Raw genomic sequence first — 25,490 nt, 5'->3', positions numbered from 1 at the left:
TAACACATTCATTTGTGTTCTGTCTGAGAGAAAGAAGAAAAGTGGGGGTTAGAGAAGTGTGGTTGGCTGTTTCCTGCTTTGAGTTGATGTGTGCATAAAACAGAGAAGAGAAACTTCCTTGACTGTAGAGCTTTGTATTCTGACAGTGTAGAAAGGACGCGTTTCAATGCTGATCACATTAATTTAAGATAACTGGGAGCTTTATTACAGGACCATGAGCCGTGGATCTAAAGCTAAAGTGGAGAGCGCCCGGAGCTCTCTGCTGAGCTTACAGGAGAACGATAAGTTGGAGGAGCTGCTGGGCAGAAGGTGTGCTGTAAGTTCTGACTGGGGTGGGGATTGCCCAGTGTGATAACGATATCCTGCTCTATTTGTCAAGACTTGTATTCTTTTTGAGGGAAGAGTTAATTGCATAAAGTGAAAGGAAAAGCTATCCAAAATAATACAGGTTATTCTGGTTCTGGTTGCGACATAAAAATGTAAATCATTTCAGCCCTCAAGTCTTCTCTTTTACCTTTGGTGGTTGTTTCATGGTTAAACACTGTATCCTGAATTTTAATGAGCACAGTGGATAGGCGAACCCTGAGGTGAACCCTGATTTTAAAATTACAGTTTGAGTTTGAGTTTTTTTCTGAGTTGCTTTTGCTTTTCAGTCAATTCACTTTCTTTTTATTAGTTTTATATATTCAGGTACATTTGAGTTCAAGTCTTATTTTTTATATATTCTATATTCTTCAAATCTTAAATGTTGTCAAAATTAATCTAATGTAAGACAAAGTTTAATGCAGTTTAACGTGAATTACTGACATTAGGTCATCGTATAGAAGCTAACAGTAACAGGAAATGGTGGCTGAACCATTTCCTTCTCTGTTGTTAGAATGAGACTATCGATGGGTTTAGTATTACAGTAGAGTAGAAGTAACATTGTTCCTGACTGAGGTAAACAACAAAACAAAATAATGATTGTGCATTTTAATGACTTAATGACAAATTAAAGAGCATCACAGCACTTCAAGTTGTTATCTGAACAAATGAAAGCAGACAAGGAAGTGAATCCTCACCATGAAAAGGCAAATTTACATGTGAACTGCAAGTAAATGCTCTCTTGTGTCCTATCAGCCCTAAACAGTTTTCAATGTATGTACTGTCTGTGTGTTTAGTCCATGTGCACTGCAGTAGCACAGCTGTTCATGGCTCTGCCTCACAGTCCATCCACATGGAGCTTGCAGCACACTGGAGTGGTCTGCCTCGTCAAAGACAACCCTCAGCGCTCCTATTTCATAAGGATGTTTGATTTGAAGGTAACCGCTCAGACAATGCTGCTGTTATAACAAGAATGTAGGTACAAGACTGCATACTATATGCATATTTAGACCCATTTTAGACTGATGATCTAATCATGGTGTATGTGTTGTCCTGTGAATTTAGAAAGTTACTCAACTATGACCCAGGATTACTCACATCTGACATGAGTATGATTGAGCGACTGAAATATTAACCATGTTTTTCCACAGACAGGGAGGCAGGTTTGGGAGCAGGAGCTCTACAACCAAATTATTTACTCCTCGCCACAGCCATACTTTCATACCTTTTCAGCAGATGTAAGCACAACCTCATTTGAACTCATCCTCCAACTTAAGTTACTGTTAGGTTATGATGTGGTGCCCTGCAATTATTTGTATCAGCGGGTCACACATGTTTAAAGTGCTGTTTTTGTTTAATGTGATTCCTTGTTCATTCCTTAAATAATGCAGGATTGTCAAGTCGGGCTGAACTTTTCTGTGCAACAGGAAGCAGACGCCTTCCAAAATGCTGTCGAGGAGAAAATCAACCAAAGAAACAACCGTCAAGGTCAGTGAGGTCATAGCCACAACTTTTATGTTTATTTTTAGAATCAGAGAGCATGAAATACATTTTTTAATAAGATGATTCATAACTATATTTGCAACTCCAATATGTTTTTGTATATGTTCTGCGCTAATATGTTCTGTGCAATATGATCCTGGAAAAGAATTTAAAAAAAATTTATTAAACATAAATGACATGGATTTTTGCCTAAATCTGAAACATATCAAGCATTCATAATGCAGAGACTTGTAGTCATTACAGAATTGTAATACATTCTCAGGGTATTCTTTGAAAAAATATAGCTAATGGATAATGGTAATGGATTGATAAATTATAACTGATAAATTATTTCTTGCCTCCTCATTTAAACTATAAAAAATTGTGTGTATTTTAGCTGAATAAATATTGTATTATGGTGTTGTAATGTGAGGCAAAATGGTTTCTCTTACCTCCTTGTTATTGACAGACAAGAAACAGCGCCCCCCGCCACCTAGCGGTAAGATAGCAATACACTTCAAGACTGCACAATGGCATTTGCATGTGTAGTAAAAATAGTAAAAATATTTCTTCCCTTCTTCCTGTCACTGTAGAGAGAGGTTCCCTGCCTCCAGTCCCACCTGAAAAAGGTGAGTAACTTTTTCATCTCAACATTTCTCTTCTGAAAATTATCCTACCACCAATGATGCATGAAATTAAATAATAATAACACACCAACCTGTATGTTCTCTGTCTCTCCTCCAAAAGCATCATCTGGTGGCCCTGGTTCATTCCAAATGGCCACAGTGGACATCCAAAACCCAGACATCAATTCTTCCCGCTACCGCTCTTTGCCTTCACCTACTGCTGCTTCCTTAAGTCTGACCAACAAAGGAAAGAAAGATAAGAAGGATAAGAACAAGAAAAAGGGCACCAAACTCTCTAAAGCAGACATAGGGGCACCCAGTGGATTTAAGTGAGTGTTTGTGCTAGTGAAAGTGTTGCCTTGATATCAGGCAGTAAAGTTTAGTTAATATCTAGAGAGGATGTTGTTTTCCAATCACACTGTCTCCTTTCGTTTCCTTCCTGTCAGGCATGTTTCTCATGTCGGCTGGGATCCCAATAACATTGACCCTGACCTGTGGAAGCTGCTCTCCCAAGCTGGCATCAGTGAAGCTGAGATGAGGGATGAAAAGACCTCGCAGCTCATCTATAATGTCATCGAGCAGTCTGGAGGCATGGAGGCGGTCAAAAGGGAGGTGAACAGAGCAGGTTAGACTCACACTGCATCATTTTATTCCTCCTTATTAATGTCACTGCTCCCCGCAGGATAATGCATTTGTCTAAAGTGTGGGCTGAATTGGTTATGCATATCTTGTTCCATTGCATTATAGGTTCTGGACCTCCACCTGGCAGACAAGGACCTCTGCCTCCTGTGCCAGGCTCTAGTCCCTCTGCTCCGAACCCTCCACCTCCACGAGGCCGCTCTGGCCCCCTGCCTCCCATCCCAGGCCAAACAGGCCAGTCACAGCGAGGGAGCCTATCCCCAAATCAGCCACCAACACGTGCAGGCGTGCCACCCCCACCTCCTCCAACAAGCAGGAGTGGTCCTCCACCGCCACCCCCACCAGCACACTCTGCATCTTTCCCCACACCCCCATCCTCAAAGTCCTCTCATGTCCCACCCCCGACCTCCTCCCACAACCTGCCACCTCCCCTGCCACCATCTAGCCAACAGCGATCTGTGGGTTTCCCACCTCCTCCTGTCCCATCTACACCAAGCAGAGGAGGTGGGGGAGGCCCTCCACCTCCTCCTCCACCCCCTCCACCTCCCCCTCCCCAAACCTCTATTTCTTCAGATTTCCCACCACCTCCTAATCTCTCCTGCGGCCCACCATCACCTGCTGCTCCATCCTTTGGAGGAGGAGACAGCAGAGGAGCTCTGCTGGATCAGATCAGACTGGGGAAGAAGCTCAAAAATGTAAAGCTTTCTTTTCTCAAAAACATTTCAGACATGCCATATATTAGTACATAAGTCTTGGTGTTTTTGTTGTCAGGCAACTGAGATTACATCAGATTACATTTATTCAAAGTGACTTACAATTGCTAAATATGGCAGAGGTCACACACCTCTGGAGCAATTAGGGGTTAAGAGTCTTGCTGAGTGACACATTGGTGAATGTGTCACAGTGGGGAATTGAACCCAAGTCTCTCACACCAAAGGAATGTGTCTTATCCACTGCCCATCACCACCAGATTCATGTTCAAATGCTGTCCTTTTGTCTTGGTATGTGCTACAGGTAACAGACAGTCCTGATCAAGCTCCACCTGCACCATCAGACTCAGGTGAGGGCATCGTTGGTGCTCTCATGATGGTCATGCAGAAGAGGAGTAAAGTCATCCATTCCTCTGGTAAATATTAGAACATTAACTACACTCTACATGAAGGGCGAGTTTACCCAGAAGGGTCACAAAAAAAAAAGAGTCTCATATCTTTATATGTGTTCTCTCTTTCAGATGAAAGTGAAGATGAGGGTGGAGATGAAGATGATGATGATGACGAATGGGATGACTGAGTTCAACTGATTTTAGTCAAAAACCGCTGAACCACAATACTGTTAAATGTTTTTGAATTTCAGGTTCAATAACTGCAAACTGTAATATGACTTGTATATGAAACTGTGTGGGTGATTAAATCAACACATAATTAAATATAAAGGATTTGAAGGTGAAAGAACACAAGTTCAAGAGAATTCTGAAAGGTTTATATATTTGTTCGAACATTTCCAGTGTAGGATTCATCAGCATGACAGCACATAGCACTGTTACTCACAATGAAGGTGAATGGTGGCTCTGGCTGGAAAATATCTAGTTCCTTGCGCTTCCATTAAAAAGAGCCATTTTAAAAAAATCTGTAAATACAGCATATGACAGAACACCAACAATCAATACTAAATCTGAGCCACTTTCATTCCCATTTTTATAACATACTCTACATAAAAAAACATTATGTTTCTGTATAATTTTCTCATACATCTGTGCAAAGATCCCCAATTTCCTTGAATACCACCACCGAAAAAGTGCATAACTGGAAGAACACTGTACGCTAAACATATCTTCAACACTCACATACTGTAGGTCACTAGAGCACAAGACAGTAAGTCATTATATGACTATGTCCACTGGAATTTAGCTTAACAGAATACATTACACTGTATATACATCATTACACATAAAGGTTGAAAACAGAGCAACTGTACAACTTGCAACAAACAACAACAGATATGCATGCGACATATGCATTAATATCATGAGTAATCATCAAGAGTAATCCAATGACCATATCATGACCATATATATTATATTCACAATTAATATATTACATTTCTGTTTCAAGATACTTGAAAGTACCATACGTGTGGTTTTGCGTGTTGGAGCCTATTAACTACACGCTGCATATAGTTACCATTACAGCTGGCCATTTTTCAAGACAATGAACTGACATATGAGATCTGTCTTTGTTATTTTTCATTACAGTAACAATATAGTTGCATGGTAATCCAGTCGCAGCAGTGTTTTGAAAACTCTTTGTTGATGCATTCAAGGTCCAATCAAAATCTGACATTTAAGAAGCCAACGTGGACAATGTGAAAAACATTTGCACTTGCACTGAATATGTTGATCTTCCACAATGATTCTCATGTCACAGATGCTGTGGTTTCCCCCAACCATCTAAACACATTAACAAGAATAAGTTTTAAAACAATCCATATGACAGGTGATCAAGGATCCAGTCTATAATTTTAATTTAAATGTCACCTGAAAGACAAAAGAAATCTAACTAAAAATGTACATATTCTTCCGTAAGTGGTGACAGGTCATGTAAAATATACACAATTTGTATTTTCTAGGCCAACACTAGCAAAACCACAAATATAGTACTTTAACGACGACATGACAGCATCACCTACCTAATGAATGGAGGTGATACACAAACATGCGTATCAAACATAAAAGTCCACCATAGAGTCCAAACAGGCCAGTGTTGGACAGCGTCTGTCCCGTCCTCTCTAGCCAAGGCCTTGGTCCTGGCTCTCTGTGTGCCTGCGGCTGGTGCGCTTGCGCTGCTGCTGCTGCTGCTTGGGACTGAGTTGTTCCCAGTAGGACTGGCAGTACTGGTTAATCAGTCTAATCTCAGGTGGGAAGGGTGTGGAGACGAGGGATGACCGCAGGTAAGGCCCCGCTTGGTGAGTTTTTGGCTCCTCGTCCTCATCAGCGGTGAGGGCTAAAACAATGTCTCGGTCCAGGATGCGCAGCGCCACGCGGGCCACTGTGTGCTTAAAGTTGTTCTCAGTGGCAAGGCAGTGGTAGAGCCCCGCGTCTGACTGGTTGAGAGACTTCAGAAGGATACCATGGTTGGTCTTTAGAATTCCTCCCACACGGTTGAGCTGCAGAAAAAAGAATGAAACAGCAGTAAAGTCTAAGAGAAGGAACTTTGTATCTGAATTTGTATACAGATAACAAATGGGGAAATGGTTGATGCTCATAAAGAAATAGTGTTTTGGTAAATACACTTATTTAGATGAGAAAATTGATACCACACTCGCATTGGTATTGACATTCTTATCTAACTTTCTGCAAGAAGGCTAATAGTCATATTTCCCAAATTGTCAAACTTTTCCTTTAACATTTACTAAAATGTAATTGTTCTTTCTCACCACTTTCCGCTTTCCTTCTCTCTGGAAGAGCCACTTGACGGTGGCCTGGGGAGAGCGAGGCTGACACTCCAAGAAGGTACTGCTGCCCTCTACCCCAAATTGCACAGTTTCTCTCAGACGTTTCTCCACTGCACAGATAGAGAGAGAAGAAATTGTGACAACTGCGCAAAACAAACTATGCGTGATCGATGCATGTCACATAAAAAAGTTGCCACACCTTTTGCATTAAAGCCTCTGCATTGCCGAAGTGGGTCACCATGTTTGACATCCTGTCTTCTGCTCCTCCTGAGACAAAGAGAATTAAGTTAACTTACCACATCCTCATTTCCTACTTTCGCAACATTGCACTTTCAAGATACGTGACATCCCCGACCTCTTGGTGGATGGGGTGAAGGCAGAGCAGCTCTCTCCATCCCAGGCACAATAGGGGTCCCGAGCCAGACAGCAGTCAGAGCAGGCCCTGCCATACACGCCACAGCGGTGCAGCGACACCTGGGTCAGCCCCGCGTCTGATGACACGTACAGCTGTTGCTGTGGTGAAGCAAAGAAAATAAAGTCAACTCAGTATGTTTGTGAGGAATCTGTTGTGGTACAAGCACTGAAATGTGTATCACCAAGTCAAATTTGTCTTTAAGAAGAATTTGCTTACTCTTTTAGAGGATATCTTCATAGTTTTGACTGGAGCTCTGGTCTGTAAATTCATAAATAGCAAAAAGATAAATCAATAAGTCTTTATCTTGGAGATTGAGTATTTTGGTCTTCTTTGGACCATAAATTTAGACATACCCGAAAAACCTCCACTTCTTCTAGTGTCAGTTCCTCCATGCTAGTTGGGTCCTTGGGCAAAACTATAACTTTTTGGACAGTGCCTCGATCTAGAAGTGAGAGAAATTATATTCAAGACCAACATTTTTTGCCAAACAAATCCTCCAGCCAGACAAGTGCCATCAGCCCTGCGGCTGCCTCACCTGTCCCCAGGAAGAGCACTTCATAGCGAGCATCCACAGCATCCACCTGATCAACCACCAGGGCAGTGAAGCGGTAGTCCACACCGGTTCTGACCACCAGGGGGCGCCGGTGGATTGGATAAACTGGATTGAACATGAGAGGATGGGCTCTGATGAAATTCACAGCCTCATCTGAAAAGTTCTTGGAGGAACGGATACCAGGAGTGAAGGTTCCTCCTGGACACTGGTTGAGAAGAAAGAAGAAATAGAGTTTATTTATATGTATATTTGTTTAATCATTTGTTAACTTTCTTTTGCAGATTTAGATGTCTGTGGTTTCTTTGATTGCGTCACTTTGGAGATAACATGACTGAAACGTACTGTTCCGGGCCGTGGGTAGGGAATCTTGCCAGTGTACTCTGTCCATTGGTAATTATGGCCATGTTTGTGGGCAAACGGTCCATTAAAGACATTGCGGATATCAGCCATTGAGTACACGCAGACTGCTGAGCCCCTGAACACAGAGCTAAAGCAGAAACAGACAATGAAGGTAAGAGGTAGAGGTAGGAGACAGTTTGCAAGCTATCCCTGAAATTAAAGCGTGAATCTTCCACAAACATGTGTGGAGAAAAAAAACAACATGTTAGATGAGGTTGGGTGAGTGTGAAATTGTCAGCCAAGCTTCAAAAAACAACTCACCCCGCTGTTGTGAAGAGAGCGTACACCATAGGGTTTCGCTCATCCTGTGTGGGCTGAATAAACACATCCCCTGGAAGAGGAACGATACAAAATCAATAACATGATGGTAAAAGCAGTTGCAATTAAAATGTAATCAGTTTAAATGCAATGCTTATATTATTGTGGCCTCACGTAGTTCATCAAATCGCGTCTCTACTCCATCTTCTCCTATCACTGAACAGATAAGGCGCGCCTTCAGGAACGTCGTCCACCGGTTCATCAGGGACTTCTGCCCTCCTTCATCATTCTAGACAGGAAAGAAATTAGGTCACAGCTCAATAGGTACAATGTATTTCATATTACAAGGAAGGTTACATGTATTTTCACTACATATACAGTGTGGTTTGGCTCACCAGACACACTCTTCCCACTCTGGCTAAAATGTTTGGGCTCGCCCCACCGCTCGAGTCTAGACTCTTCTCACGGAAAAAGAAGTAAAGTTTGTCATCGTTCCTTTCTGCACTGTCAGGGATCTGCTGGATCTTAACAAACACAGGCTCTAGAGGATAAAAACAGATAAGCGGAGTGAGGATTGAGGCAAGTGGTTGTCAAATAAAATAAGAGGAACCATAACCTGTAATCAGCAACATTTACCTCATCACACCCATACTTACTCACCGTTGAGCCACCTGGAGTCATACTGCTCTGTCCTGATTGCTGTTCTGCCTCCCATGGTCCTAAACAGAGCAGCATCTGTACTCATGAAGTCAATATGGACCCCTGCATAGAGGTTACCATCTGCAGAGGTGAGACAATAAGAGAACAGAGAGGTGAGACTTTGTGATTCAGTCTAAGGGATTTGATAAGATTTTGTGTTTTTGCTACCTATAAATGAAACCTGTCTTACGAATCAGAACTGCAATGTTCTCCTGTTTGGGATCATAGGAACATTTTCCCTTTCCTGAATCCACATACCCAGGGACCAGCCTAAACAGGTAGTCCTGCAGAGGCAGATTAGACAGGGAGAGTATGCATAAAAATAGATTGCTAAACGTCACGGGGGGAGCATAGGGAAATCATAAACAAATCAGTGTCCCAGTTTGTAGTTCTGAAATATTTAGCAGGACATGCTTTCCAGGCCTACTGCTGAGGGATTTGTGCGGTAAATCCCACTCAGGGAAATGTAAATGTCTCTGTGTTCACCTCTGCCCTCCAGCCTCTGTTGATGAATGTGCAGATAGGTTGGTACGCCCCTGTTCCACAGGTGTAAAGGTGGGTGCGGTTCCACGGCTCTATCAACCGCACAAAGTTGGCACATTCACCCTGGACAAAGAGGAGTAAGACAAATGGAATTCAAACATCATCATCATCCTCATTGTCCCATCATGAAAGCAGAGGCCTCAGATTTTTGAAAGAGCAGGATGTAAATACATGATCCCACCTGTCTTCCCTTTCCTGTCATCTGGCATTCTCCCTTTCTCTTAGCAGATGCTGGCCAGTGGATCTGTATTTTTTGAAAACAGCACCCAGAAATACTGGATTATTGAGGATCACTGCATTTAGAGACTTAACGCTACATACCAAATAGCAGACGGGATTTATGAAAAAGAGTTTGTACGCACTATGAGTGGCTCCTTGTTGACATTGTGCATGTCCAGAGCCACCAGGTACTCCCGGCTGCCCAGGTAAAGCCGGCCCTGATCCTGATCCATCAGGAGGATGCGGTAGTCACTGGTGTTGAAGGAGAAACTGAAGGGTCGCGCTGCCTTTGTGTCCATCAGTTCTGTGTGAGAAGTGTTCCAGTTTTGTTAAAAAAAAAAAAAAAACCAAACAGACTACCCCATTTAGAAAACCAACAGCAGGGGGAGCAAAAATATATTCCCTTTATACCATTAACATGTTTCATTACTGACTTGGATGAACTTATGGTCCCTTGAACAACACCCTTCTCTGGAAAATGTGTCACTGATTAAATATAACTCAACTTGGTGCATTTTAAGAAACATATTCGCTTTTAAGATCTCAATATTTTATGTGTCCTGACTGTCTGATTGAGTTTAAGGCACCACATGCCCGGTGGAGTAAGGCGAAAAAGCAGGTCCCTTAGGAATCACGGTGAGTGGAACTCAGACCTAATTCTTCAGATCAGGATTGTGTTCAGCAGAGCATAACCTGTTAAAACACGCTGCAGTGGAAAATGTTTCTCCTTTTTTGTTCTCCTGAAAGCTTTGATTGAACAATTTTCATCTGCTGCGAGACAAATGGACTGTGTGCAACTTTCCATTCTTCCATCCGACAATTTATTGCATCATTTTAAACACATAAAAAGCAACACACGCACATCTGTGGCATATGTAAGATATTGACGACCATGTGTGCTCACTGGGACACAGCTGAGGCACGTTAAAGACAGCAGGCTTATTTAGTGACAAATGTTCACAGAGACCCTCAGAAGCCGGCTTACAGGGATTCAAGAGGAAGCGCAATCTTTATTTACATCAAAGTGCCTGCCATCTTCCTTTTGAGGTCATTGTTAACAGGATGCAGTCAAGGTGCCACTAAAATAACCCACGCAATCGGATCTCCGGACGACATGAGATGGAGTCGGGACGAGGTCCGGTTCTGTTCCTGAGAGGTAAACACAGGATAACAAGGCTCTGGTCAAGCTCCACTGTACCATAGTGGATTCACTCAATGGTCTAAATGTAGAAACACCACACCCCTATACATGTCTCCATTCTCCAAAAATAGCAAACAATGTACTGCCATCATCTGGTAAACATTCAACAAACACTTATCCCCTGACAACATTCTGACACTGACAGGGAAACACTGGGAAGGACATACAATTCAAGTATGAAGCTATAGCTGGGCCACTATAAGCTCTCGTGTTACAACTTGACAACATATTGTCACTAAGGCATTAATGACCACCGCTGTTTAGTCACAGGCCTATCTCAAGTATGAACAAACTGGTGACAGCACTGCGACGGCATGAGATTCTGAAACATGGCTTCAATTACACTGCACATTTTGCTCTCTAGCAATGCTGACTAATTCTATCAAATGAGACTCAGTCAGTCCCTTTGAAGTGTGTATAACTGACATAGCCTCCCAGCAACAGAGGAAACAATGTAGGATCTCTATCCTCTGCAGGCCTCCTGTACCCCAGAGTGTCACTCAGGCTGACTCATTCGTTCAGAAGAATCACATGTCCTCCAGCCGCCCCGAAAACCTCCTCCACAGGCGCCTCGGGGAACAAAGAGACTCCGTGTCACAAACAATGAACAATAAATCCTTGGAGTGGCAGAAAACAGTTGGGGAGTAAATCCAACTTTTCTCCTTTTTGTTTGGAATTAGGGGGGGAAGGGGAGGTATGTGGATGTGGCTGCTTTATCTGCAAAACCTTACCAAACAACCTAACAATTCAACAGCACCTCTCAGCTGCTCTCAACAAGCCCCTGTACATGAATTTGTCATGAAGAGATCTGTACAGATGTGAATTCCTGTATCTTACACAGGGAGGAACATGATCGAGTTCAAGACCAAACTTGTACGTGTAATTGGTCAGACTACTAAGCTGTTTACTGAAAGGGGATTAGTGTTAAAGGTCATATAAAAATGCATTGCAATTACTCTCTCAAGACTCAAATGGAACGGTTGCCGAAGAACATGTAGACAGCTGTTTTCAGTCTAAACAGTATCAGTTGAACACAAAACAGTGCTGCGAGTAGACTCTTGACTGCCAGTTATCATCAACCGCAGATCTCCAGATTAGCTCACCTCTAATCTGCTTCAGATGTAGAAATTCATACATTTCCCTTAATGCAGAGGATCAAGATAAAACACCAAACACTGCCTAGACCTGACGTGGAACCAGAATATTGTGATCCACCTCCACATGAAAGCCTGTCATAAATATGATTCACACCTCTAATTCTTACTTACACGTACTATAGGTGTGACGTGTGCACGACTGTTTGCGTCCACATGTGCAGGTGCACTTAAAGTGAGAACATGATAAGGGTGCAGAGATAACTGTAATCATGCAGCATTGTTTTGATCAAAGGTGTCATCCACATATTTGTAACATGAATCTCTGCCGTTAGAGTTAATAGGGACAAGGAGCAGATTACACGGGAAAATCCCAAACGCCTACAAAAAAGGGCTTTAAAACCACGATCCACCCCCGTTTTGAACTTACACCTCGCAGCCAAAACATCACAGCTCTAGAATATCATTTTGCTCTTGTGATCAAATTTCAGGTGTTTCCTTCTTGTGTCATCGTGTCAGACATCAAAAACAAAGATGTGACAGGTCAGACTGCAGTGCGTGTGGGTTTTAGGGTGTGGGCAGAAACTTCGCAGAAGGGCACTACCAGTAACCAACCACACGTAATATCCACCTTTTGTTTTCAGTGTTGCACTGTTTGACATGTGACAGGAAATAGGTTCTTTACATATGTATAAAGAGGAAACATAACTGTTCTTGTGAATGCGTGCACGGGACGTTTGCATGAGTTTGCGTGTGGGGGAGTGACTTAATGAGAGAAACCAGACAAGTAAAAGAAACCATTATGACAATCACTGCTGTCAGAGGAGTTTGAGTTAATCTGTATGAGCTCACCTTTGAAGGAGAGGCGAACCCGTGGCGCGGACTGCTGCAGGCCCGAGCCTCTGTAAACACATAAGGCCAACAGGAGGAGTTGGGCTCCAGATGCTGTCATGGTAACAGTCATGCAGGTAGCCCGCAGAGATCTAAATCTGGACGAAAAAAGAAAGAGGAATGAACTATTATTATAGAGTGCCCCATGAGAAATGTGAGACAGAAAAAGAAGGACAGGCAAAAGACTCTCTCTTTCTCTCTCTCTCTCTCTCTCTCTCTCTGATCTCTCTGATCAAAAGTTTGGCCTGCAGCCTTCCAAGGCGAGACGTATAGTTTGGCAGAAGAGAACAACGTCCAAATCTTCACACCTGCTCTGGAAAATATGACAGCCCTATTATTTATTTAAAGTGCAAATGTAGTGAGGTATGTGTTAAGACTGTGCAATTGTATTTGCAAGTACAGTCACACAGGAAATATCTGAAAAAGGAGATGAATACCTTCTTGTCTTCATCTTTAATATTTTCCTATAACATTACATATATTTCATCCACATTTTCATAGAAAGCGAAATAACCCCCCGACTCTGATGCCCATTAGTGATTCCCTCTGCCTCTCTCTCTCAGTCTTTCAACAAAGCACGTTGACGCACTTTCAGAAGTTGATGAGTGAAATACATGACAGTTCAAAGAAACAGGTAGTCCTCGCTGAAACAATTTCTGACAGTTTAGGGGTGTTGAAACGTAGCCTAACTGTTAGACCTTAACTCAAGCATTCATTATGCATCTGCACTTTGCTGGAGAGGATCACATATAAATTATGAATACTAAAAGCTGAGTCCACAACATCCATTAAATTGTCTCCCTGAAGGTGTGCTTTTCTCAGGCTATAAGCCATCCCACGGGTTTTTCTTTTTCTCATGGCATCCATGTAGCCAAGGCCTCCAGTGGCACACGGTACAAGCCTCAAAATGAGGGCTTTTAGGGAGAGGTATTCATGCTGAAAAACTAGTGAGATTTTACAAAATGTTAATTATAGGCCTATTTTACAATAAGGCATGCATTTATATGTATATTTATATAAAAATATGTACCCATGAAAAATTTGAACATTGTGATGAAAACTGAAAATGACTGACATGCTGGACATTTAGACATTAAAAACAGAAGCTACTGGGAATGCCTCACAGGCTTCCTGGCATAATCACACAGTTGCCATATATCTTCTCACCAGGGAAGCTTGATCTCGATTCCTCCTATCAAACACTGTATATTCACTGTTGATAACACAAATGCACCCCTGTGATGTGAAATCAAAATAACGTGGACACACATTTTCTGTCATGTAAGGTGACATATATTTGTCACCTAAAGAAAGCAGCACACATTAAGAACAGCACTGGATCACTTTATTTAAAAAAAAGAAATGCATAAATAAATAAACAAACATGGTCACCAAAAGTGTTCCTATTCAACAAATCATAGTTAAATGAGCATGTAAGCATGGAAACACCACAGACACATTTCAATCCCTTTGAATATAATTTCTTTTAATAGGCAACAGGGCAAAATGTCAAATTCTCATGAATACGTATGATTAATATTAATGTCCTAGGCTACCCATTTTATTTAATCTACCGTCATTTAAATGTGGATAGACAATAATTGAAGGGCAAGTATTCCCATTGAAATACCTTAACATCTAATATCAGGAACTAAAATGTAATTCTGTGCCTGCGGGTCTCCATGCACGGCCTGATTGTACTTCGTGGTTTGAATGACGGTATTTCTACAGTTTTTCGGTGTTGGGTGGTAACCTTCAGGACAGATTAAAGTTCTGCTGTAATAACATATGATTCCCCTTTCAAAAAATAATTATAGGATTTTAATGACCTAGTTCTATTTTTCCCGCGGAGTGCGCACTTACCTGTGAACTCAACATCCAGAAATAGGAGCCGAACAAATGTGTGTACTTCAGTCACCTACCGTTTAGACTCCGCTACAGAGTAACCAAGCATGAGTTAAAAGTTAAACCAGAGAGAAGTTAAATGTCCTACCTTTGATTTTTGACTTTCTCGGTACCCGGTACGCCTCTCAGATCCAAAACTTGCGAGATGTTACCGCTGCATTCCCCGCGTTTTGTGCTTCGGAGCTGGATTGGAAAATCTCCCTCAGCAGCGCTGTGCAGGCAATAAAACAATCCGATAGGTTTGCAAATTCCCCTTGAGAGAGGGAGAGAGGAAAAAACGCAGTCTAATCAGTCGCTGTTAACCGACTGCAATTCTTCCATGAAACATTAAAAAAGAAAAACAAAAACACAGCTGATCCCTGAACGTTTGTTCCACTCTTTCCAAAAAAAAGTTTAAGCCTAATGGCAGCAACCATCACCGTGATCTGGACAGGACGTTGGACAGTCCTTTAAAGGGAGTTTGAGTGTGAATCAAGTGACCAGGTGCAGGTGTTGGGAAGAGTGTCCGCCCTGCTGTCCTCTCCCTTCTGTTCTGCCCCCACCCAGCCTTCCCTCTCCTGTTGGCCCACAGCAGCATTGGACCAAACCTCTTGGTACACCATATGGGTATGTTTAACCCTGTCACTGCTGGTGAGTTTCACTCTACTGTAAACTGTTATTAATGTCAGTTCAAGATTTCTCTGTTTGGCAGAGTTTGCCTAAGCTGAATAATTCACTTAAATGGTAATGGGCATACAGCCACTTTTTTATATAAATGTTTTTCTTATGCACCAGGGCCTTCTTATACATGATGCAGGAGCTGAAATTCACTATTAAAGAGGACCCATGGCTGCCACTTGGACAATGTTGCCATTACTCCTCCGCTCTATCAGAGCCAGGTCAGCCGAAAAAAGATTCCTGGGATTCCTCTCTGGCTGGCTCCAGTGCTCATGACAACAGTGACAAAGCAACCAGAAGGGGGGGAGGCTGGACGTAAAGGACATCCATCCTGTTAACAGAGCCTTGAGCTTGAAATTAAAACAGCGCCTCTCATCATTACTGGCTTTGCGGTGAGCTCTGACGCAGTACGGAGCACTGAAGACACAAAAGCATGGAGAGTGTTTTCTGAGCTACAACCCTGCAAGACAGTAAAGAAGAATAAACACATGAGGCAATGTGGTGTGTCAGTGTGTAAAAGGTCACAGAGGAGGGCAGTTCCTGGCAAGCCTCAGAAAGATTAAATTCTAACTTTTTGAATGTATCTTTAATGCAATTCCGGGGTTTGATTCATCATCACACAGACTGAGTATGTACACTCCTTATCGCAAGCTGGGGTTCAGCCAGATGTGATATACAGGCAGTGGTGTGTCAAGATGTGTCCAGGAGGGAGTCTTTGTCCGTCCCCCCTCCACACACACAGGAGGCATCACTCTGTTTCCAGCTAAGGAAATGAGTCATGACTGTGTGCTGAGTTCAGGTTTCCGTGCGCTCTCAACTTTGGCCATGGACACCGGTACACTGACCAACTCCCACCGCTTCTTAAGCACCACTTATCGTCATACATATCTCTTACCATGCCATCCTGTTGTCTTATCTAACTAGCATGCGCCCGCTATACTGCCTCAACTTACTTAAGAGATAGCAACAGCTCTTCACTCACCAGTGGAATCAGTAGTTTTGCTCTGTGTACGTCAGTACAGAGAGCAGGAAATAGTGGCCGAACAGGCCTTTCCCTTCCAGAATAATGGATGGATTTTGTATCATGAAGACAGACAGCGAGGATTAAACATCAAACACTGAGTCTGTTTTTCAGAACTAAAAAGCTCTGTCAGGAGGATCTTCTCATCTAATGGATAGGTAATGTGAAATGTGAGGGATACATTTATCCCTGTAGGCCAACCAAAGGCTCCAGATGAATCCAGGACCCTCAGACACATCAATCATGAGAGTATTGTCCCCTCGAGGAAAAACAGCCCATTATTTGACCTATGGTCTTTCCAACAGTATATTGATGAATAGAGAGAGTGTTTCAACTTGCCTGCTACAGAGAGGCAAGTGCAGGGCGTCACCAGTGCATGCTGGGATAGACCATGACCCTGGGAGGAAATTATAGGTTAAAGAAAATAAAGGTACAATATTCACCAGGATTATTTTGCTCTGTTTCCAACCACACCTCTCCTCACATGGCTGTACAAGTCTTCAAATTATTATCTTACAGGTCAGGAAAAAATGCAAACATCAAAATGCAAGATAAGCACGAAGGGAACAGGTGCTGTGTGACATCCACGAACTTCACACACCAGTGATTATCAAAGGAGAGCTACTTTGGAAAACATATTTGACATGAATGCGCGCATACGTGGCGCACATTCCAGTCGCAGCCTGCTCACCACACACGATATTGGAAGTGAGGTGATTGCTGTTTTTTTTTTTTTTTTTTTAGAGAAAACCGTTCTGTAGCTAGCTTCCCCGAGATGCAGCCCTGTCTGCAGTCATCCAATATGCCACGTGTCCACCGGGCCAGCCAGCCAGCCACCATCTGCCTTAAAGACAAGACTGGCACTCTCCCTCGCTATAAAATGCAGCTGGGAGAATCAACAGCTGTCAAAGAAGAGCTCTTTCCAAATAACAAGGGGTGTGTGTTAGGAAGGGAGGGAGGGTTACTGTACATGAAAAGGAGGATAGTGAGGATGAGTGAAAGTACAGCGCTTGTGTCTTTAAAGGTAAATCTGTCAGCACTCATGCAAATGCCTCTGGTAATAGCCAGTTAATGGTTAAATGTCCCAGTTCCAAAACTGTCCAAAATGTTTTTTGTTTTGAGTACGTGTGACTTCAGCTCCATCTTAAACTCCATGACAGACATTGTTTGTGCTCAGAGAATCAGCTAAAACAAAATCTGTCATGCTGATAAAAAAGGGAGAGTAAAGTGCACGGGACTCTCTTTGCAAATTTGCACGCAAACATACATGTATAAAGTGTGTGCATGCAGATAGGGGATGCACACACTCGCACACACAAATGCACTTGCTCTGGTCCTTCATTTAAAATTAAAACGATTTCTCTTATCTCTCTCCACACCCTTCCTTTCTCCTCCCTTTACACACATCCTTGAGACACCAGACTCCAGGTGAATTTCAATGTGAAAGACATGAAGGTAAAGCAAGTGCTGCAATCTGTTCATTCTGTCAAGTGGTTGTATGTGTAGGTGTGCGCGTGCATTTATGTGTGTGTGTGTACTGTATGTGCAATGTGACTGGTGGGGGGTAGGCCTATTCATCTGTCTGGTGTGATTGTGGCTCTCTGTAACTGGGCCCAGGCGTGAGTATGCACTCTGTGATCTCCAAGATAAGAGTCATCCATCTGCTGTGTGTATCTGTCAGGGCCCAGGCAGCTCCGCTTATCGCTGCACTCATCCATTTCCCTCAATCATACTCACTCTATTCTCTTTTCTCATCCCTCTCTGTTCTCCCCTTTGCACAGTTCTGTGCTTAATCTTGATCAGCTGACAAGTAGACAATCACGCATACATGTACCGTGCCGTTGAAAAGATGCAAATGTGTGTGTGTGACATGCAGCTTCTGCAAATAAGCATGCATGCAAGGAGGTGCATAAAAGAATGCAAGCTTTCACAAGCAAACGTACAAGTATGTTGACGTGCAGAAACACACACACACACACACATACACACATACACACACACACACACACACACACACACAAAGGTAGTTGGTATTCAGGGCCCCTACTTCAACCTATCAGATTACCCACTATAGACGTGCCTCAGAGAGCAGCACAAGCCCCTTTCTTGCACACTTTACAGGAGAAAATTTCCTTGCCAACATCAATCAGACAGATGAAGAATAAGCCGCTGTGTTTTATCTTTTCATTTTTCAGTCTACAGGGAATCAGTTTGAGTAGCAGATTCCGAGGAACTACATGCACGAAACGTGAGAGCATGAAGCAGCACAACAAAATGATTTGTGTACAGTAGCAACACCGGCTCAACCAAGGGGAGTGTAGTTTACACTGGGGAATCCATTTAGGCTTATGCCACCCCATACATAACAAAGGCTTCCCAGACAAACCTCAGACCACAAAGCTGCCTGAGCATGGCTTTGTTGTCCCAGCAATCTGTATGTAGTTTGTCATGATCAATATTGTAGGAACCAACCCCATTATTAATTCATAGTGATAAAAACATGTTATGCTTCAAGGGGGGCTGAATAAAGCTGCTTCACAGAGGAGACAAAGAGTGTTTCACGTGGGATCATTTCATGGGGTATAACACGTTTCCATCATCAGTATTAATAGTATATGCCCATCCTAGACTGCATACCCTGGGCGCTGCTGGGCTACAGCAGGACAGGTTTTTGCTGGTGGAATATTTATAGCTGTGCATTAAAAGTGGAATCAAGGGTTTAAGTGTACCATTGCAAAACCGCTGCTGTTCCTTTGTCTGGGCCTGTCCAAAAATGTCTTGCCCAGGGCTATTTGCAGTGCTACATTCAAAATGTCAGATATCACAAGCTGCTGTCATATCAGATGTGCAATACATCAGAGAACAGCTTTATCTCAGCGGGTTTTGTTTGATTCTTCTCTTCAAGAAGAACATGATCCGGCCAAGCATACCAGAGACGTGACTTTTATGGCAATACGTCACACATTTATACTTTGTTATTAGGAGTTCTGAGGATTTGAAATGGTTTAGTACAGGAAAGATTTAAGTACTTCTCATTTATGCACATCTGAAAGCTTAAATACAGGCATTAAGTACTATCTGATATACTGCAATCACCCATAACTAAAATGAACACCTGCAGCCTAACAAGACATTTGACAATAATCTGAACTACACTGCCATCTTGTGGTTGTGTTACGCATATTCCAGTTCAGTGTGAACAAGCTAATTGTGCAGAAATATTTGCTTTTGTTGTACAAAGTTACTGCATATGTTAAGCACAACAGACAGCAAGGTGAAACATCTGCCTATTTTATTAGGTCGAAGTCAAAAGGTGGACATTTATTTTTAAGCAAACATAATTTACCAAAGCAACAAGTAGGTTGGTATCTTTAAACTACAGTGTTCTATAAAACACAGCACACAAAATATAACTTTCTGATCATGTTTATGAAAAAACTCCAGATTATTTGATAAATGTATCCATGGATTAAACATGTGTACTTGTCTCATCCAAAAGACAACGCTGAATTATTATTTACAGGTCATTGCTAAGAAAAGTAAGCAAATACAAATACTAGTTTTGTTACAGTGCACCCCATTATGTTACTGTGAACTTAACATTTACCGACACTGTGCACAGAAAAAGCCTTGTAATGTAATGTAATCATCCCGCCTTACACTTCATGCTCATGGGCATGCCATAATGTGGACGTGTAGAAAAACAATGTAATAAATACCATCTTTTTAAAAAGAAGATAACACAAAATCTTAAGACACATTACACAAAAACAAATCTTAAAATGTTTTAGAAAGCAAATTTAAATTAAGTTAAAATCTAAAGAAAAGAAAAATACAAAATTCAGCTACTTATTGTAGGAGCGTGTTAGAAAAATGTAGGAACCCACAGAAACATTGGTCAAACTACGCAATGATTTTAAACAGATTGTTTATATGGTGTTAAAAGATGGACGTTGGTGTGTAACAAGACTGAACACATAGATGAAGAAGGAAAAACACAGGTAGCATATTAAAACAATATTTTTGCTCCTATTTACTACAGTAGAGTTCATGTTTCCTTATAGCCACAATAACCAGAGTGTAAATGTCTGAAAATCAGTAAGGTTCTTTCAATAAAACTACCACCATGATCATCCCTGAGAACAAATTTTGGTTCAGTACTCAGTGCATCTGAAATGTACTGTCATTATATCAATTTAGTGACAGGTTTCTCTCGTCACGTCAATTCTAAAAACAGCCAAAACTTTGCCTTGAAATGACCACTAATAATGCCACTGACAGTTTCTGCATTATCAATTTGAAGAATTTGCAATGCAAAATTTTATGCCAACAAGTAGCGGTAATCAAAATCACACCGGCATGTGTGTAGGCTGCCGTACGACACTCCTCGTTAAAGAGAAGAACACTACTTGTATGAACCGACTGGCACCTGTTTAGAAAAAAACATTTTGCAAAAAGTGAATCAGAGTACATCAGAATACACAGTACTGACTGTATAAAATAGAGGGGAAAACATGCTGCCTTGGCTTCATTATCATAGTTAACCCTGATTTAAAATGTTGTTATGTATTTTAGGTATAAAACAACAAAAACTGATTCTGTGCATAAAAATGACAATAAATTGCTCTGGTACTCTCAGCCAAACTAGGCATCCTCTTCATCTTCCTGGTCACTGGTCCCTTGATGACTTGGACTCTTCATCGACATTCTTCTTTACTTCTTTTCAAGCCTCCTCCTCTTCCTGCTCACTGTCATCAGAGCCTATAGTACAAAAGTAAAATGGTTATAGATTCAGGGGATCCTTGCTGATAAGAAATATGATTGTAACTGCACACCAAACCCTTTAGAGTTAATGCAAAGCTCAGTCACACTGTAAAATAAAAAGCAATATAATCAAAAAATAGAAAATATGAAAAGTAAGATGAACTGCCACCCCAGATAGCGGTGAACTTGCAACGCTGCAGTTAAGAGTGAAGTCTTACCGTCAATCACAATTTCTCCACCATCCTCCTCCTCCTCTGGGCTCTCATCTGAGGAGGAGATATTTCCTGTCTATTCAGTTTAGCCTGCATTACCCAGACATTTATATTTAAGCTACAACACAAGCCAGTCAATGTGATGCTAACAAGCCCTTGGCCTCTCATTCACAACATGAGCAACAGCAAACAATGCGGATTTCAAAAACAGAATCAGCTATCTGCTGACATAAATTCTGAAAATATACTAAAATAACCTTAAAAATACAAATATATCTATAAAACATCAAATTTAATGTGAAAAGATGTTTCTGCATCATTGCTTATAAATAACTGGTCACTGTACTCCAACCTGCTGTGTGGACCAGAAGGGTTTCAGCTGTCTTTAAAAGTTCTACTGTAGTACTTACCAGCGCTTTGCCCCCTCTCCTCCTCCCCCTCCTCCTCTTCCTCCCCCTCCTCCTCTTCCTCCTCCTCTTCCTTACTGTGGCCTTGTTCAGGCTCACCAGCTTCCTCGCCAGGCTCATCATCTGAGTCCGAGATCACCACACAGTCATCGCCATTACCGTTGTCAGCTGCTCGTGCCCCGCTGCCACTGCTGGAGGATAAACACACACACACACACACACACACACACACACACACACACACACACACACACACACACACACACACAGACGTGTTAACAGTACACAGACTCATTGATTTGGTATGCATCCCACCTGGTCTTACCGGCAGGAAGAAAAGAAAAAAAATAAAGAAAGAATCTCTCTCTCTCAGGAAACTGTTAAAAGTTTACACATGACCTGTAATTTCAACACCCTGGGGCTGAGAATATTTGTAGAATTTATAGCTTAATAAGTGCTTTGTCCACTGAAGACACATTACACTATGTGTCTGTGGCTTTATTACACATATGTTTTACCTGCCGTTCTCTCTCGGTTCCCAGAGCGGAGTGAGGTAGTATCTCAGAGGGTCTCTGTATAGGTCGTCCTTAAGTATCTAAAAACCAGCACAGAGGTCATTTCACTACCACACGTTTATCATAAAGAATCATAAAGAGACTTTTTTAAAAAAAATAAAAATAAAAATACCATTCAGACTTGAACCCTCTTCCGGCACATACTGATTTCAAAGATGTCATAATAACATTGAAAAACAGATGCAGGTTGGCAGGTCTGATTACATGTCACTTGAGTCAACCCCCGTTAACAAATCAAATCTCTAAAAAGGTGGCAGCTCAACTCAGCTGTACCTGTGCAACATCATCTTGTCCTGGGTTGCTATGGTCACTGAACCAGCTGAAAAAGGTCTGGTAGACCCCACGTGACGACTTCCTGGGTTCACTGTGGGTAGTCAGGTTCTGTCCACGATGCCACAGAATGGGGTTGGAGAATGACATGGGAGATCCTGAAACATGAGCAGATGGTGATCCAGAATTTTCATGGCCATGTAGAGATTAGTTAGCCTCAAACTCTTTTCTTTTTTTTAACCACTCAAAATAAATGAGTGAAATGTTTGTTGCCACTGTGATGCAATGAATGTGTTGCTACTTGTTTTTTTATTCCAAAATATGACAGAATGTACCCTGGTTGAAATGTAATATTTTAGATGGGTTTGCCAGTTTCTTGTACCAAATGAAAAACAAAATGTACATAGAAAACAACAATATTTTATTATGTACCTATATATATTATCACCTGGATCTACAATGTAAATTATATTTATAGTGCCATGATGCAAAGTCTTTTACATTCATTATGTCTGACAACTTAGTCACCACATATTAATTTTTACCTCCCATCCCGAGGTGCAGCTCCTTCATGATGATGTTGTTCTGGAAGTACGGGTTCCGTCTGAAGTGGAAGCGGATCCTGTAGCCCAGTTTATTGTTCTTGAAGGACTCGATCTGAAAAAGACATGAGGCAGTGTCTGACTGTTGCTACTAGCATATATACAATGGTCAAACTCAAAGAACACACCAACTTTTCCTACCTCAAGATCAGTCATGTAACTAAGAGCATCTTCATCATTCTCGTCAATGTGAGCTGAGAGATGAGGATGGTTCAGCAGCTGGCACATCTAAGTTAAGAAACAACTCACAATCTGTTGATTTCAATTACTCAAACACAACATATGAATGGAAAAAGAGGTAAAGTTTTTTTACATTTAAAGGATACAGCTGTCACCCAGAAGCCAGGTATAGTTTTTGTGATGGAGCTGCGCTGATCCAAATGTGGGCGCCGCTGACGACTAATCTTCAGCTCCAACCGCTGGTGAAGCCGGGCACTTTTCTTCTCAAGGGCTTCCAGTCTCATCTGTACCTGCGCCAGGAGAGCCACCGACTGTCTCATCTCTGGGGCCATCTTAACCGATACAATGGCACACTCCCCGTCATCATTGTCCTCGTTGTCTGATGGGAATGAGGAGCTTGGAGTGGAGGAAGATCCGGACATGGATTCATCGCCTTCATCTGCTTGTGGCACATCATCTGCATCTTCTCTGTCAGTACTATGCACAGATGTGGAGCTATCTGCAGCAGCTGCCTGCGTTTTAGAGCCTGCTCTTGAGGACTGGTGGCCCCCACGTTGCTTGAATTTGTTACCCTGTTTCACCGGTTTCGCCTTTTCAGATGAGCAAGGAGTCTCTTGACTGTCTTCCCCGTCTCGTCCTGTGAGACTGGCAAGAGCTTCAGCAGCTGCTATTGCTGCTGAGTCGGACTGGTCCAGAGGACTTGCGGGACGCTGCTTTGTTCCTACAGTATTCTCCGTGTTGTTCTTTTTGTCAGCAGATCCACGTGCATCTGAGGACTGTGGTTTTTCGATGTTGCTGGCATCATGACCGCCAGTATTGGAGCTGTTAACAGGCAGTACACTGGTGCCATCTGTGCGGTCTGAACCCTGATCTGATCTCACGGCAGCTTGTTCTTTCTCACCATCTTTAGACTGCCCCTCGCTCCGAGCAATTTCCTTACTCTCGGCTTCACTGTTTTTGAAACTTTCCGAAGTAACCCCCGCTTCATTTGATGCGTCACTTACTTTTGTGGACTTGCAGGGAATCGTGCTGCCTTCATCGTCGTCGGGTGATGGACACCGTTTCCTCGATGCAGAGTCAGCGGACTGTTTGCAGTCCGTCAGTTCGCTCATGCTAGCTAGCTAGCCAAATAGCAAATAAGCTAGGTAGCCTGCAAGCTCAACTAAAGGAAACTTAAATGCAATCAAACCACTAAACTAGCTACTTAGATACCAGCTGTGATTTTGTTACTCTGATCGTCATGTAACCTACATTCTCACTGAAGCTACAACAGGAAGCAGCTCTTGTATTTCTCAGCGGCCTTGCGGAACGTTAAAAATTAGCAGGTTGTTGCTAACGTTAGTTAGCTCACGTTACCCAATTCGTATGTGCTCGCAGTGACGCCCGCTCCACATTTTCACGAATAAAAGTCCACCAAGGAAGGTTCGGTCCAAATTATCAAACCGTTTCGTGCTGTGCCGCCTTTAGTAACAATTCGCGTTCTTTATATGAGTTTATGTTTGCATTATCCGTTAGCTTACTATCCGTGCACCGACATGACAGAAAAACAATCCTGTGATTGGCTACGGCACGCCGCGCTAAAACCTCTCCACCAATCATGTACAAGGGCGTGTTCACATGTTAATCTCTCTGTGACAGTGGTATAACTGCGCAGCGAGCGGTGCAGCCAGGCGGCAGCTGATGACTGTTGTCGTCGATTAATGTAAAATGTCCTCTATACGTTTAACCGACAGTATAGAACATACTGTAAATTAAATTTCACAACTTATTATCTGTGGGTGTATCCGTTGTACATGCAATAAGAAAATGTCGGAAATAATAAATAATAATAATAAATAATCTCTCATATGGTTCATGACCTCAAATGTCAAGGAAAGTGTCAACAAGGACTTGGGTTTGTAGGCTATGTGCATGAATTCGATGGACGACCCATTCGATAGGCATAAATGGTTGTCTGTGTGATGGTTTATATCAAGAAAAAAACGGACGCACACAACTATGGCCTCATATAATCATAATGATAATAAATGAATAAACAGCATTTATACAGCACGTTTCACCACAA

The 25,490-nt window shown here is 42.2% G+C and overlaps 3 protein-coding genes across 6 annotated transcripts; 1 reads left to right on the top strand and 2 right to left on the bottom strand.

The window, feature by feature from the left end:
* Positions 1-119: 119 nt before the first annotated feature.
* Positions 120-4,566, top strand: LOC123974587 (wiskott-Aldrich syndrome protein-like). 2 transcript variants are annotated; one of them, XM_046055400.1, is made up of 11 exons: positions 120-316; positions 1,161-1,301; positions 1,515-1,601; positions 1,755-1,851; positions 2,315-2,344; positions 2,439-2,474; positions 2,593-2,800; positions 2,918-3,096; positions 3,219-3,805; positions 4,125-4,236; positions 4,342-4,566. In XM_046055400.1, exons 1-11 carry the CDS (start codon positions 215-217, stop codon positions 4,398-4,400), a joined length of 1,638 nt encoding a protein of 545 aa, XP_045911356.1. In that variant the 5' UTR covers positions 120-214; the 3' UTR covers positions 4,401-4,566. The 2 variants fall into 2 exon arrangements, with proteins under 2 accessions (XP_045911356.1, XP_045911357.1); XM_046055401.1 differs by having other exon boundaries at positions 247-309.
* A 7-nt stretch (positions 4,567-4,573) lies between these two features.
* On the bottom strand, positions 4,574-15,329 carry LOC123974586 (semaphorin-3F-like). Of its 2 annotated transcripts, none has more exons than XM_046055397.1 (19): positions 15,157-15,329; positions 14,826-14,990; positions 12,794-12,930; positions 9,790-9,950; positions 9,609-9,671; positions 9,371-9,490; positions 9,075-9,168; positions 8,846-8,965; positions 8,581-8,726; positions 8,360-8,474; positions 8,189-8,258; positions 7,871-8,015; positions 7,511-7,733; positions 7,329-7,417; positions 7,192-7,233; positions 6,916-7,073; positions 6,760-6,827; positions 6,543-6,670; positions 4,574-6,272 (listed from the first exon to the last, which is right to left on the bottom strand). In XM_046055397.1, exons 1-19 carry the CDS (start codon positions 15,312-15,314, stop codon positions 5,895-5,897), a joined length of 2,580 nt encoding a protein of 859 aa, XP_045911353.1. In that variant the 5' UTR covers positions 15,315-15,329; the 3' UTR covers positions 4,574-5,894. The 2 variants fall into 2 exon arrangements, with proteins under 2 accessions (XP_045911353.1, XP_045911354.1); XM_046055398.1 differs by having other exon boundaries at positions 14,826-14,948.
* Positions 15,330-19,690: 4,361 nt separating this feature from the next.
* tspy (testis specific protein Y-linked) lies at positions 19,691-24,999 on the bottom strand. 2 transcript variants are annotated; one of them, XM_046057221.1, is made up of 8 exons: positions 23,572-24,999; positions 23,387-23,464; positions 23,189-23,300; positions 22,647-22,801; positions 22,317-22,393; positions 21,802-21,986; positions 21,398-21,445; positions 19,691-21,176 (listed from the first exon to the last, which is right to left on the bottom strand). In XM_046057221.1, the coding sequence occupies exons 1-8, from the start codon at positions 24,535-24,537 to the stop codon at positions 21,139-21,141; spliced, it is 1,659 nt and encodes a 552-aa protein (XP_045913177.1). In that variant the 5' UTR covers positions 24,538-24,999; the 3' UTR covers positions 19,691-21,138. The 2 variants fall into 2 exon arrangements, with proteins under 2 accessions (XP_045913177.1, XP_045913176.1); XM_046057220.1 differs by having other exon boundaries at positions 21,802-21,989; positions 23,572-24,997.
* Between the last annotated feature and the right edge of the window lie 491 nt (positions 25,000-25,490).

Source organism: Micropterus dolomieu, linkage group LG08, assembly GCF_021292245.1.
Source record: "Micropterus dolomieu isolate WLL.071019.BEF.003 ecotype Adirondacks linkage group LG08, ASM2129224v1, whole genome shotgun sequence".
Classification (NCBI taxonomy): Eukaryota; Metazoa; Chordata; class Actinopteri; order Centrarchiformes; family Centrarchidae; genus Micropterus; species Micropterus dolomieu.
This window is presented reverse-complemented; position numbering and strand designations above follow the sequence as displayed.